General features: G+C 34.6%; 1 protein-coding gene and 1 pseudogene across 1 annotated transcript; one reads left to right on the top strand and one right to left on the bottom strand.

Moving 5' to 3' along the window:
* The first annotated feature begins 208 nt into the window (after positions 1-208).
* On the top strand, positions 209-7,052 carry LOC145624561 (oxysterol-binding protein-related protein 3C-like). The gene is made up of 11 exons (XM_081677615.1): positions 209-555; positions 779-872; positions 1,293-1,409; positions 1,521-1,593; positions 1,675-1,793; positions 1,937-2,058; positions 4,043-4,219; positions 4,861-5,005; positions 5,553-5,731; positions 6,114-6,361; positions 6,651-7,052. Exons 1-10 carry the CDS (start codon positions 464-466, stop codon positions 6,358-6,360), a joined length of 1,365 nt encoding a protein of 454 aa, XP_081533741.1. The 5' UTR covers positions 209-463; the 3' UTR covers position 6,361; positions 6,651-7,052.
* Positions 7,053-10,679: 3,627 nt separating this feature from the next.
* On the bottom strand, positions 10,680-11,411 carry LOC145625530 (secreted RxLR effector protein 161 pseudogene; annotated as a pseudogene).
* Positions 11,412-12,186: the final 775 nt, after the last annotated feature.

Here is a 12,186-nt window from a genome sequence, read left to right on the forward strand (position 1 = left end):
AAATTGACTTGACCAAAAAATTGGTCCTAAAAATTAATCCGACTCGAACTTAACCCGAAATATCGATTCAAAATTTGAATTACCCGAACCAATTCTAATATTTGTTGACCCGAAATTGATCCTGACGTAAACGAGCCGTTTGCCAAGCCACCAAGGTTGAATTATTACGGAGTACTAGTACTCGTATAAGGTTTCTTAAAAAAGTAATAATAAGTCTAAACACACCCAAATATTTGCTGTTAATCACTACTATCCCATCCTCCTCCAGACTCATCTTCCATATGAATATACTTTTACAATAATTTTTCCCTCTCTATATATACTCATCATTCTTTCTCACTCTTTCGATCCCAAAATTTATTCTTTTTCTAATTCATCCTTTTTTTTTTTTTTTTTTTTTTTTTAAAAATTAGGGTTTTCAATTTCAATCTTAATTTGATCACTAATTCCAATTCAATCAAACATGCCGAGCCCCAAGAAAAAGATGGGATTTTTCTCTTCGATGACTTCCAGCTTATCCATGTTCAGTAACGCCATGCATAGATCTGTCAATGGGTACTTTTTTTTAATTTTCTCTCTCCTCTTTTCGTCGCTTTTTTGCCAATTTGTGTCTGTAATTCGACGCTTTTTGAAAGCAATTTTGTGAATTCTATGTGTTTTAATCGGTGTTGGAAGTTGGGGTTGATTGCAATTTATGAATTAATCAAGTATCTTTGTTTATGATCATTGATTTATGCTCAATCTCTTAAGTACTGTATGAAATTTATGTGATCTATAGGTTTATAGGCTATGAAAATCTGGAAGTCGTAAACCCTGAGGGAGGTAAGGATGACGCTGAAGAAGAAGCACATAAAGGAAGATGGAAACAAGAGGTGTGTATCTTTTGCTAACTCATCCTATTCAATTTTCCTAAATTTGACTTTTCGTATACATTCCATTATACTAAGCAGAATGGTGAAGCTTCAATTGGGCAAAAAATTAGCTTGGGTGCCTTAAGTTTGATTTTTCAAAATAAGGAAACTTCATAATAAAATCTTTCTAGTATATATTGCCAATTATATATGTCAGCTTTTGCATATAGTTTCCATGTAACAATGAATAGCTACTTCGAAGTCTTGGGCTCTAGTATGATTTTATTTGGTTTTTGGATTATTTTAATGTTGAACCCCATCACTAGAAAGTAGAAACCTTGGAGGGTAGAATTTCAAAGATCTTTGGATTCTGTGCACTAATACAAATCAGTATGTAGCTATTTTATGCTTACCTTAATTGCTGACTTTCTGCACTTGCAGGAGAGAGATAGCTACTGGAGAATGATGCAGAAGTACATTGGGTCTGACGTGACATCAATGGTAACTCTGCCTGTTATAATCTTCGAGCCTATGACTATGCTTCAGAAAATGGCAGAGGTTTGTGCTGTCTCTTATTTATCATTGATGTGTGTGGAGTAATGTTTGTTCTGAATTACATGTAGATGTAGTGATTGTTTTAATGCTGGAAATGGTGTATTGTGTTAACAGTTAATGGAGTACAGCCACCTGTTAAATCAGGCTGATGAATGTGAAGATCCTTATATGCAATTGGTTTATAGTGGTGAGCAAACTCTCTTATTTGAATCTGAGGCAAATTTTATGTGCAATCTGATATGAATTCTATTCATGTCTTGGTTTGTAGCATCCTGGGCAATATCTGTGTACTACGCTTTTCAGCGCACCTGGAAGCCTTTTAATCCCATTCTTGGTGAAACCTATGAAATGGTCAATCATAATGGGATGACCTTCATTTCAGAGCAGGTCTGTTTGTCTCTGAACTTCTTTTTAATCCAACACATGTCTGTAGCTTCTTTTGGAGCAGGGCTTTGACATACACCCAGAAAATTTCTCTTTCTAATTTATCTAGCAATTTTACTATGTTTTGCATTTTCTGTATATATTAGGTGAGTCATCATCCCCCTATGAGTGCTGGACATTGTGAGAATGAGCATTTTACATACGATGTGACATCAAAGCTGAAGACAAAATTTTTAGGCAACTCCGTAGATGTTTACCCCGTTGGAAGGTAAGGACTACTATTTTGTTTATGGTACCACCTAATTTCTTACAGTCTTGGTGAGTTGGTGATTAGATTTGCACTTAATATATGCAGTGTGAACTTTACCTAGCTTCTTTTCTTTTCTTTTTTTTTTTTTTTTTTGGGTGTTGCGTTACCTTTTCAAGATTGCACAAAAAATAGGTTTTGGAAAAATACTGGTTGGGAATTGTGGTGGCCCCTTGTACTTGGTAGTAATCATCACCTATAAATGAAAATTGTATGAGATTCTTGCTCCTACCTACCTTCAATAATTTCATTGGTAGACTGCATTCGGAGGTCATGGAAATAGCTTCATTGAACTACCAGAGCAAAAGTATCATTTAGTCTTGCTATGCTTCTCATACTTCGTAGCTAGTTGTACCGCATCCTCAAAGATTGTTATTCCAAGTACCTGCCTTATCATAGGGTCAAACCCACCAATGATTGTTTTGCGATCAAAATACTTTTCAAGTTGAATCTCAAGCATATTAAATAAACTAGACAACATCATATATATATTTATATTAGTATCATGATATCATAGTAATCGCCAATGATTTTTTATTCTTCCTCAATCATTTGAAGGATGCAAGAGGGTTCGAGCTACCTTCCAAATATAGAAATCTTGATATCCTGATCAACTTGGTTGAACTTTTATTGCCTCGGAATTTTTTTCAACCTAAGAAACCTTGCCATCTTCTTCAAATTGTTCTTTGGTGGTAGGTATACCACTTCATCCAATACAGTTTTCACACAAGACTTGTTGAATAGATTGGCTTCGGTCATATTTTCCTTTATAAGTTGGGTTTGGGTTGTAATGAGATGACTTTTCATCTTCTTTGGTTGAAAGTGAGGGATACATTTTGGATGTAGGGATTGACAATTAAGGTTTTTGAAAAACTTAAAGGAAGGAGTGGAGATCTACAGAATATGTTAAGATTGAAATTAAAATGAGAGGTATGATTTGGAGGAAATGTAAAGAAGCAATGTGGCGAGGTAGGAAAAAGAGATGTAAAAAAGATTGGGAAGTTTAAAATGTTTAAACCTTCGCTAACTCGCTAAGATAATTGCTCAAAGTTTTCAACTGTATTGGATTCCTTATTTTTGACATGCATGCCTAAAGTAGATGCATATGGTCCCTTTGAAGAATTTCTGATGATATGTATCTAAATCAAATTAATTTATTCAATGAAAGTTTTTTCAGAGTTTTATGTTAGTTCTTTAACTTTTAACTGGAAAATATAGATATGAACTCACATTAGTGAACGTGAGGCAAGTGCAATAAGAAAAGGAAATTAAAACAACTCCAATAAACTAGCACCAAACTTGGATTAATGAAACAAGTCAGAAAACAATGTTTTTCATCCACAAAAGTAAAAACGGAGTTACTTTGTCACTATCATCAACAGACAGCAGTACAACTCTCTTTTTGCATTGAAACAGTAGAAGCTCATAAGGCTGGCATAACCTTATTAGCATCATGTTTGCGTCACTAGTTAGAGAGCACAAGATCATCAGGTAACTGAGAATGGTTGTGCTGGCTCGGTGTGGAAGTAGTGTTGCTTTCTTCTTGGCTAATTCTGGGGCTATTTTTTTGGCCTTTTAATGAACATAGAAAAGTTAGCTAGCTTGATGATTGTGCAGCCCTCTGGTATGAGCAACAGGATATTAATTTTGGGATGTAGGAGTCATGCCTAGCATGATCAGTAAGCAATCAGAAACCAACATGTAACACTAGCTCCTTAGACCCAAGGCTCTCATTTTGTGTTTTTACCTCCATCCAAAGTGGGAGTTCTGCCATGGTCAGATATATCTCATGTTTGTATAATCTTGATTCTGGGCACACTTATTGTCATGTGAACTAGTGCTGTGGTGAAGTATCTAATCTGAATGTTAGTTTTAGCTTACTCATTTATTTTCCCCCTGATAGTTATATTGTTAAACTGTTTAATTGTGGTTTTCTCAAATGCAGGACACGTGTCACTCTAAAAAAAAGTGGTGTAGTGTTGGATCTGGTCCCGCCTCCTACTAAAGTTCATAATCTAATATTCGGCCGGACCTGGGTGGATTCACCTGGCGAGATGATAATGACCAATTTAACCACCGGAGATAAAGCTGTGCTGTATTTTCAACCATGTGGTTGGTTTGGGTATGTAGTTTATTTTGTTTTTTTAATTGCAAATTTGTATTTCAGATAATGATGCCACTGCGTGTATTCACTGCTTGATTTTGTTTTCTATTTTGTCTCTCTTAGTTTGACATTCAAGACCATTACCCCCAATGTCTAATAATGCTTCCAAGTGTCTGAAAGATAATTGATTGGCCTGTTAGTTTCTCAGCAAATAGGTAGATGACTCTATCGTAAGGCATTTGGCTTAGTCCATTGCAGTCCGAAGTTTAATGCTTTTTGGCTCATTAACACCACTAGAAAATAGGAATATTCAGTGTTTGCTTGTATGCATCTCCAAAGTCTTTATGTTAGCCATAAGTCATTCCAGAGTACTCTTGTTACTTGTACTTCTTGTTTCTACCCTAATTCTAATCTGAAAGCTCTTTACTGTTCTTCCCTATTTCGGTTTAGAATAGCTTAGATGAGTATTTGACATGGCATGTCTATTTTTGCCAGTTTATTTGTGTCACAAATTTGGGAAGTGGCAACTCAGTATTCAAGTCCTTAAGGCTTGAAGACTTTTTTATTGCCTCTGAACTCCTTGTTCTCTTTGAGATTAATACCCCCCCCCCTCCCCCTATTGTCTATCCCGGCTTATTTGAGCTTGTATTTCCTTGTAGGGCTGGTCGATATGAGGTGGATGGCTATGTATATGATGCTAATGAGGAGCCTAAAATATTGATGACCGGCAAATGGAATAAGTCAATGAGCTATCAACCATGTGATGTGGAAGGGGAACCACTACCTGGTACAGAAATGAAAGAGGTTCATATCTAAGATCCTTTGTTTTTCTCTGACATGTTATTATGGCTTGCTTCATTCAGTGAAATTCACTGAGCGTATTCTGCATGGAATTAGACATGTTAACTGGCTTATTCTTAAGCCTTTTTACTGTTCAAATGTGTCAGTTATGGTGTTACTTTCAACTTTCCTAGCTTAATTTTATGCATATGTGAGTGTAGTGGATTTATTATAGTCTCTGCAATGCAATAACAAAAGATGCAAAACTTAATTTTCATCACTAAAAGGATTCTACTTGAGTCTCTGAACTAACTAACTAACTAAGGGTTCTATTCTACTTACTATGTCTGAACGTATTTTACCCGAGCTTATATTGTCTTCTATATGAGCTTATTTTGTCCAAACTTTTCTGAAATTATCCAAGCTTATTTTGTTTGAAAATAATTATAATAAGGTGAATAAACATGGCCTAGTAGACTATGTGCCTTTATGTGACCTTCAAGCTCTTCTAGATTTGGTTTCAGTTTTCACACCCTCCTCATGCCTGTTATATATGTATACCATTTTGTAGGCTTGGCATCTTGCAGATACTCCGAAAAACGACAAATATCAATATACCTACTTTGCCCACAAGATAAACAGTTTTGATACAGCCCCCAAGAAGTTATTGGCATCAGATTCACGTTTACGTCCTGATAGATATGCTCTTGAGATGGGTGATTTGTCCAAGTCTGGTGCTGAAAAGAGCAGGTTCTCTTCTGCCCCCCTATATTTTTAGGCTGTATGTCATTATTTTATTTTTAGGCTGTTGGTTGATGAGTATGTCATTATGTCACATATATGATTAGTGCCTGTTCATTCTACTTTCTCTGCTCCACAAGAAATTTGACAATTACTATTTTTAGATGCTCTAGACATAATCTACACACTTCCTTTCCAAGTAAAAAATATTGTTGCTTTGCCTATTCTCTCCGCTGCAATTATTTTTGTAACTTTCCGCAACACCTTCCTGTATTTGTGCCTCAACACAATGAGAGATCTACGTACCTGTTCAAAGGCAGAATAAATTTTGTGCTGTTAATTGTGTCCTTGTATGGTTGTACCTGACGGTGTTGATTTATTCCTGTTTCAGTTTGGAGGAGAGGCAGAGAGCAGAAAAGAGAAACCGAGAAACCAAGGGTGACAATTTCACTCCCAGATGGTTCGATTTGACTGAAGATGTTGCAACTACCCCCTGGGGTGATATGGAGATTTACAAGTACAATGGTAAATACACTGAGCATAGGGCAGCTATAGATAGCTCTGATATTGTTGAACTAGAAGATGTGAAAACCAAGGAGTTCAACCCTTGGCAGTATAACGATTTATCTGGTGAATGAGGTAAAGTTTTTCCCACTCCATTAAACGTCTAATGATAATTGCCCCTCTAAAGATTGCCGTCTAGTTTAGCCTGGCCCTTACCTTCTCATGCCAAAAGAACCTTATCCAAAATCAAGTGAGAATTATAACATTTATAAATCAGTCATACTTGAGGTAACACGTCACTTAGTTTCGCCAAAATCAACTAAACCCATTAAGTGTTGTCATACTTGATAAGTTTTCAAAACAGGGTAAAAGGGGCTTCATCTTGCTTGGCTACATTATAACCTGATCATTTTTTTGCTCGCAGAAATTCTGTGTCATTGTCTCAACTGCAAATTATAGGAATGGCATATGAAGTAATCCAAAGGATGATACAATCTCTCCTACCAGGCAATCTCAATGGTACCAGCAGTGGATAGAAAAATGTATCCTGCATTAAATTGTATAAACTCATTATTGTGACGATGATTTCTTCAAACTGAATCAATAGTGCTCCCTGGTTAAGTTGGATGTATGTTTTTTACCTTTTTCATTTAAATACTACTTCGTAGTAGTTAGCTAGTGTTTTTTACCATCTCATTTGCATATTACTATCTACTAGTATTTGATTTCTGTATTCATAGTTGACAGATTTATCTGTTTATTGCAGAATTACATACGTCTTTGACTTTATGAAGCAACTAGTCATATCTTCATTTACTGATCTTTACCTCATCGTTGGTTTTATTCATATCTAGTTTCAAATGCTTTATTAATTGATTAGTTATTTCACCACACTTAATATGCTTAACATGGAACAACTCATTTGAAGTCTTCTAGAGTTGGAGCTGTTTTGATCAAGTTTTTTCAAAGGGTATGCCTGTATACGAAATCTAAGAAAGTACTCTTGGTCTCAAGAGCTTCTTCTACACGGTTTCATTTTCGTTTTGGACTGATGATAATATGGAGTACTCTGTATCTGTATGAAACATGTGATAGGTTGCCATAGTTTAAAGAGTCCAGGAACTTTTTTGGTACAATGTTATTACCTTAAACAACATTAATGTTATTGACCTAATTTATGACTATGATTTATAATAGTTTCACATGAAAGAATATTCAACCATACTTATTGAACTCTATTAATTTCTATGGTACGAAATATTGAAGAACGTCATAAAGGGTAATTGAGATTTTTTTTTTTTTGGTGTTTAGAGAGCCACAAGGGCGGGGAATTAGAATCGATCCCAAGATCTCTCGGAATCGGGAAGGGAGCTCTAACCACTTGAGCTATCCCTCACTCTGATTGAGATATTTATTAAAACAGGAAGTTTGGATAAGTTATTTTGAAATAAGATAATTACAGTTAGGAATTAGTTGAATTTCAGAGATTAGAAAAGGTGAAGCGGTTGCTCTAGTTATGGGTCAAGAAGCAATAGCCGACACGTAGAATCAGAAACTGAAAAAGTCAAACAAGATAAATTAGAAATCTGTGGTCTTGACTTTCAACAATGTCGCTTTGACGTCAAGTTATGTGTTCTTTACTGTTTCGTGTTCTTTACACTTTTCCCAACCTTCTGTTTCTGCCTATGTGCCCTTACAATCCTACCGTTCCATCATTTTTTGTACTGGTATCCTAGATTACTCCGTATATGAGAATAAACATGAATATAGGAAAACATATTATAAATTAATGATGTTTGTGTATTTAGAAAAATATGTTTAATTTCAAGTATCGTGTGATGTGTTACATATAATTACGTTAAATGACCCTATTCAAAAGATTAACGTTATCAAATCAATAAAGTAATCATGTTCTATTTGGTTTGATACTTAACTCAATAAGCCTATTTTTGTGTATTAAATTATAAATGTATTCTGTTCTTTCTACTCCGTAATACTATATACATTATTTTCCGTTGCACCTTAACCAAGATTACTTGTCCCTAAACCCCGACTCGTTGGCCGGTTAGCAAGACCCCGTGCTAGATCGCTAAATTGTCCCATAATCCAACAAAAGGTACGGAGTAGTATATATATATATATATATATATATATATATATATATATATATATATATATATATATATATATATATATATATATATATATATATATATATATATCCATTATTTTTATACTAGTATTTGTTGCAGATCATGCTCAGCAATCATGTGATGGCATACTACTTGACAGAACATCTAGTTCGATATCCCCATTAATTTTTAATTTTATCTTAAAAGTGGTAATTAAAAAGACATGTTTTTAACTGAAACTTGTTTATGTTAATGTTCTGTCCTCATTGTCTCTTTGTGGGGAAACTAAGAGCCAACTCAGGTATTTTTTAATTTAATTTAAGGTGATACGAAATATGGAGTAATTTAATTAGGATGAAATCCTATTTCTGTTACATTCAAAGTTATTTCTGCTAATACTATTATTAAAATAATTATAATCAACTCTTAATATATGATATCGTTTCTCACTTTTTGTGAAATTGAATCTTCTTTTACATTAATAGTAACCCAACTCACACAATTCTCATACATAACCATGTATGTCTCGGTGATTCACTACGTATTCCACGTGTCATATTTTTCTTTAAATATAAACATCAATATCTTTTTTATTTGTCTTATTTGAATGAAACTAATAAAAGAACTTGTTATAATATGTCTTGAATCTATAAAGAGGTTCATAAATATCGAATAGTACGACATGAACCATCCGAACAACATTATAGTTGAATCTAGCGCCGTGGTCCGATCACATTCGAAAATCATCCACCGTCAAGAATAGTAAAGTACAGTACGTCTAAATGAAGCAGCCACTACCCACGTGATAATATGTAAATGTATCCATGAAGCTAGGAAGAATAATTATGGAAGAGAGTGATGATATTATAAATTTATAAGTATGGATTTTATAATTATAAATTGTAGACTTTGACATATAATATGGTCCCGACATATTCAACTCCGATCATTAGATTATAGCTAAGCTTCGTAAATAATGTCAACTAATTAATTGCTGGCTATTTTGAAAATTTTATGAAGCCTACTTTAGAGTTGAGAGTTTATTAATTAAAATGTTTGACATAATCTAATCTATATCTATACTTATCTATCTATATCTATCTATACTTTATTATTAGTATTTAAAAACACAAACCACAAATCTATACTAAGCCACATGTCACCATGCATAATCACTCATATCCCACATGTCACCTCTCTTAATCCTTTCTTTTTAAATTCCCATTTTAATATAAAAACAAAATATATAAATAATGTTTGAGTCTTTAATCTTTATGTATTCTAAAACTTACAAATTTAAGTAAGAATATTAAGTGTTTCATATTCAATATAATAAATTAAAGCTAAACTAATTAGTGTTCATTACATTAACAATAAAATAGTATTTTCATCTCCTAAACTTAAATATAACTTAAATCAATGTCATTTCATGCCCTACAATATCTATGTATATATACCTAACTAAATTCCACACAACACCGACACTTTTCAAGAAAAAATAACCTAAGTAACAACCCGTGCATTGAACGGGTCAAAAAGCTAGTTATAGGCTGAAAACTACTCCGTAGTGAAGTTTTCTTTACTAAAATATGATAATGGTGGTAATAAATTTATACTACGTACATGTGATCAAATTAAAGTTGTTGCCAGCTTATCATAAGTATTCAAGTAGTTTACCTCCTAATGCTACTTAATTTAAGTATAAATTCAAAAATTAAATGGTTCACCACTTTGATCTACCAATTAAGTGACAAGTTGCCAAGTTGGTCATACTTTAATCCGTGTGAGGTGTGACTATTTAGTAAATCTTTTTTATTTTTAGTAAACCATTTAGCTTGCCTAATTGACCCTTATTAAAAGTATGACTTCATTTTTTAAAATAAATAAATAAATAAATAAAACAATTTGAAGAAACAAAAAACCTTGAAGGTGGTGGAACAATTGAAACTCGCAGGGATAGATGTATAAATTGACTAGCTCGGATTAATGTTTAAAAGATCTTTGTTGACCCTAATTAGTAATTATTGTATGATCTTTCTAGTTTCTACTTCGTTCCTACCTTCTATAATTTCAAATTCAGCTAATGTTCATTTGCTAGGTGGGATTTGATGTTCAACAATACTTCAATTCGTACTTCTATAATTTATTATATTGTGTAGAATTGTATAAATTCACGGCTTAACTTTCATTAATCGGGGCAAAACATATATATACAACCCTTACTTCTAGTATTACCTTAATTAGGTTACTAGAAATATGGAAACAATATAAAAGATAGAAACAAATATATCTACCCAAAATATATCCTCAATACCCCCCCCTCAAGTTGGAGCACTAGGATCATAAGTGCCCAACTTGGACAAAACATGATCAAACTGTGACTTCCCAAGAGCCTTCGTGAAAATGTCGGCCAATTGAGTAGTCGTAGGAACATATGAAGGAGAAATTAAGCCGTCTATAATTGCATCTCGCACAAAGTGGCAATCAACTTCAATATGCTTGGTCCTTTCATGAAAGACCGGATTCTTTGCAATGTGCAAAGCGGATTGACTGTCACAAAATAACTTGATTGCCTTAGGATGATGGACACCCAAACTTAGCAATAAACCCTTAAGCCACTTGAGCTCACAAGTAGCTGCATACATAGACCTGTACTCGGCATCACAAGAAGATGTCGCCACCGTTGGTTGCTTTTTAGTCTTCCAAGAAATAAGAGAATGACCTAAAAATACCAACCAACCTGTGATAGAACGACGAGTTAGGGGGCAAGCCGCCCAATCCGAATCACACCAACCTTCCAAAGTAAGATCACTTGTAGCACTCAACAAAATGCCCTGACCCGGGGTGCCTTTCAAATAACGAACAACTCGAAGAGCTGCTTCCCAATGCTCAATGCGCGACTCTTTCATAAACTGAGACAAAATATGAACGGAGTATGCTAGATCTGGTCTAGTGACCCCCAAATAAATCAAACGACCAACCAACCTACGATATGCTTCCGGATCCTCAAGAAGAGCACTTGTGGCACGACCGAGCTTGTGGTTTTGCTCCATGGGAAAACCACTCGGCTTTGCCCCTAACAAACCTGCTTCAGAAATGATATCCAACGTATATTTTTGTTGACACAAAAATAAACCCGAAGCACTACGAGCAACTTCTATGCCCAAAAAATATTTCAAAGGACCTAGATCCTTCATCTTGAAACAATCACTAAGATAAGCCTTGAAACCAACTAGTGCAGCGGAATGATTACCAGAAATAATAAGATCATCAACATATACTAAGACATTAATCTGAACGGTGCCTTTAGTATACGTAAAAAGGGAATAATCAGAGTAAGATTGAATGAAACCATACCCTTTCAAGGTCGTTGTTAGCTTTGCAAACCAACACCTCGGTGCTTGCTTCAACCCATCACTAGTAGAATAAACGTGATGGGAAGCGGTTCAAACCCCCTAATGGGAAGCGGTTTTGAACCGCATGCCATTGGGGGGCTTGCCATTAGCCTTTTAAATGGCAAGCGGTTCTGAACCGCTTGCCATTTGTAGTGAAAGGGCAGCGGTTTGGCGCCAAAACCAAACCGCTGCCCATTATGGGTATAAAAAATAATTTTATTTTTTTTTTAGTTTTTCCAATTAAATTGAAACACAAACATAATATATGCAAAAACATTAATATTTTTATTAATTAATTGTTGTAATATTACATTTTCATAAAAAAAAAAAATTCAAGCATATTAATTACAACTGATGCTGCTCTTGTTCACCAGTCGTGCACCTCCAGCCGCACGCGCCACCAGCCGCCACCACCATCCACCTTAACCCGTAT

This window comes from Chenopodium album, chromosome 3 (genome assembly GCF_948465745.1).
Source record: "Chenopodium album chromosome 3, dcCheAlbu1.1, whole genome shotgun sequence".
Classification (NCBI taxonomy): Eukaryota; Viridiplantae; Streptophyta; class Magnoliopsida; order Caryophyllales; family Amaranthaceae; genus Chenopodium; species Chenopodium album.

Excerpts from the sequence above, each read along its gene's own strand:
- LOC145624561 (XM_081677615.1), top strand. The coding sequence starts at position 464 with ATGCCGAGCCCCAAGAAAAAGATGGGATTTTTCTCTTCGATGACTTCC. Across the intron at positions 1,594-1,674 it reads TATGCAATTGGTTTATAGTG|CATCCTGGGCAATATCTGTG; the intron begins GTGAGCAAACTC and ends CTTGGTTTGTAG. Across the intron at positions 2,059-4,042 it reads GATGTTTACCCCGTTGGAAG|GACACGTGTCACTCTAAAAA; the intron begins GTAAGGACTACT and ends TCTCAAATGCAG.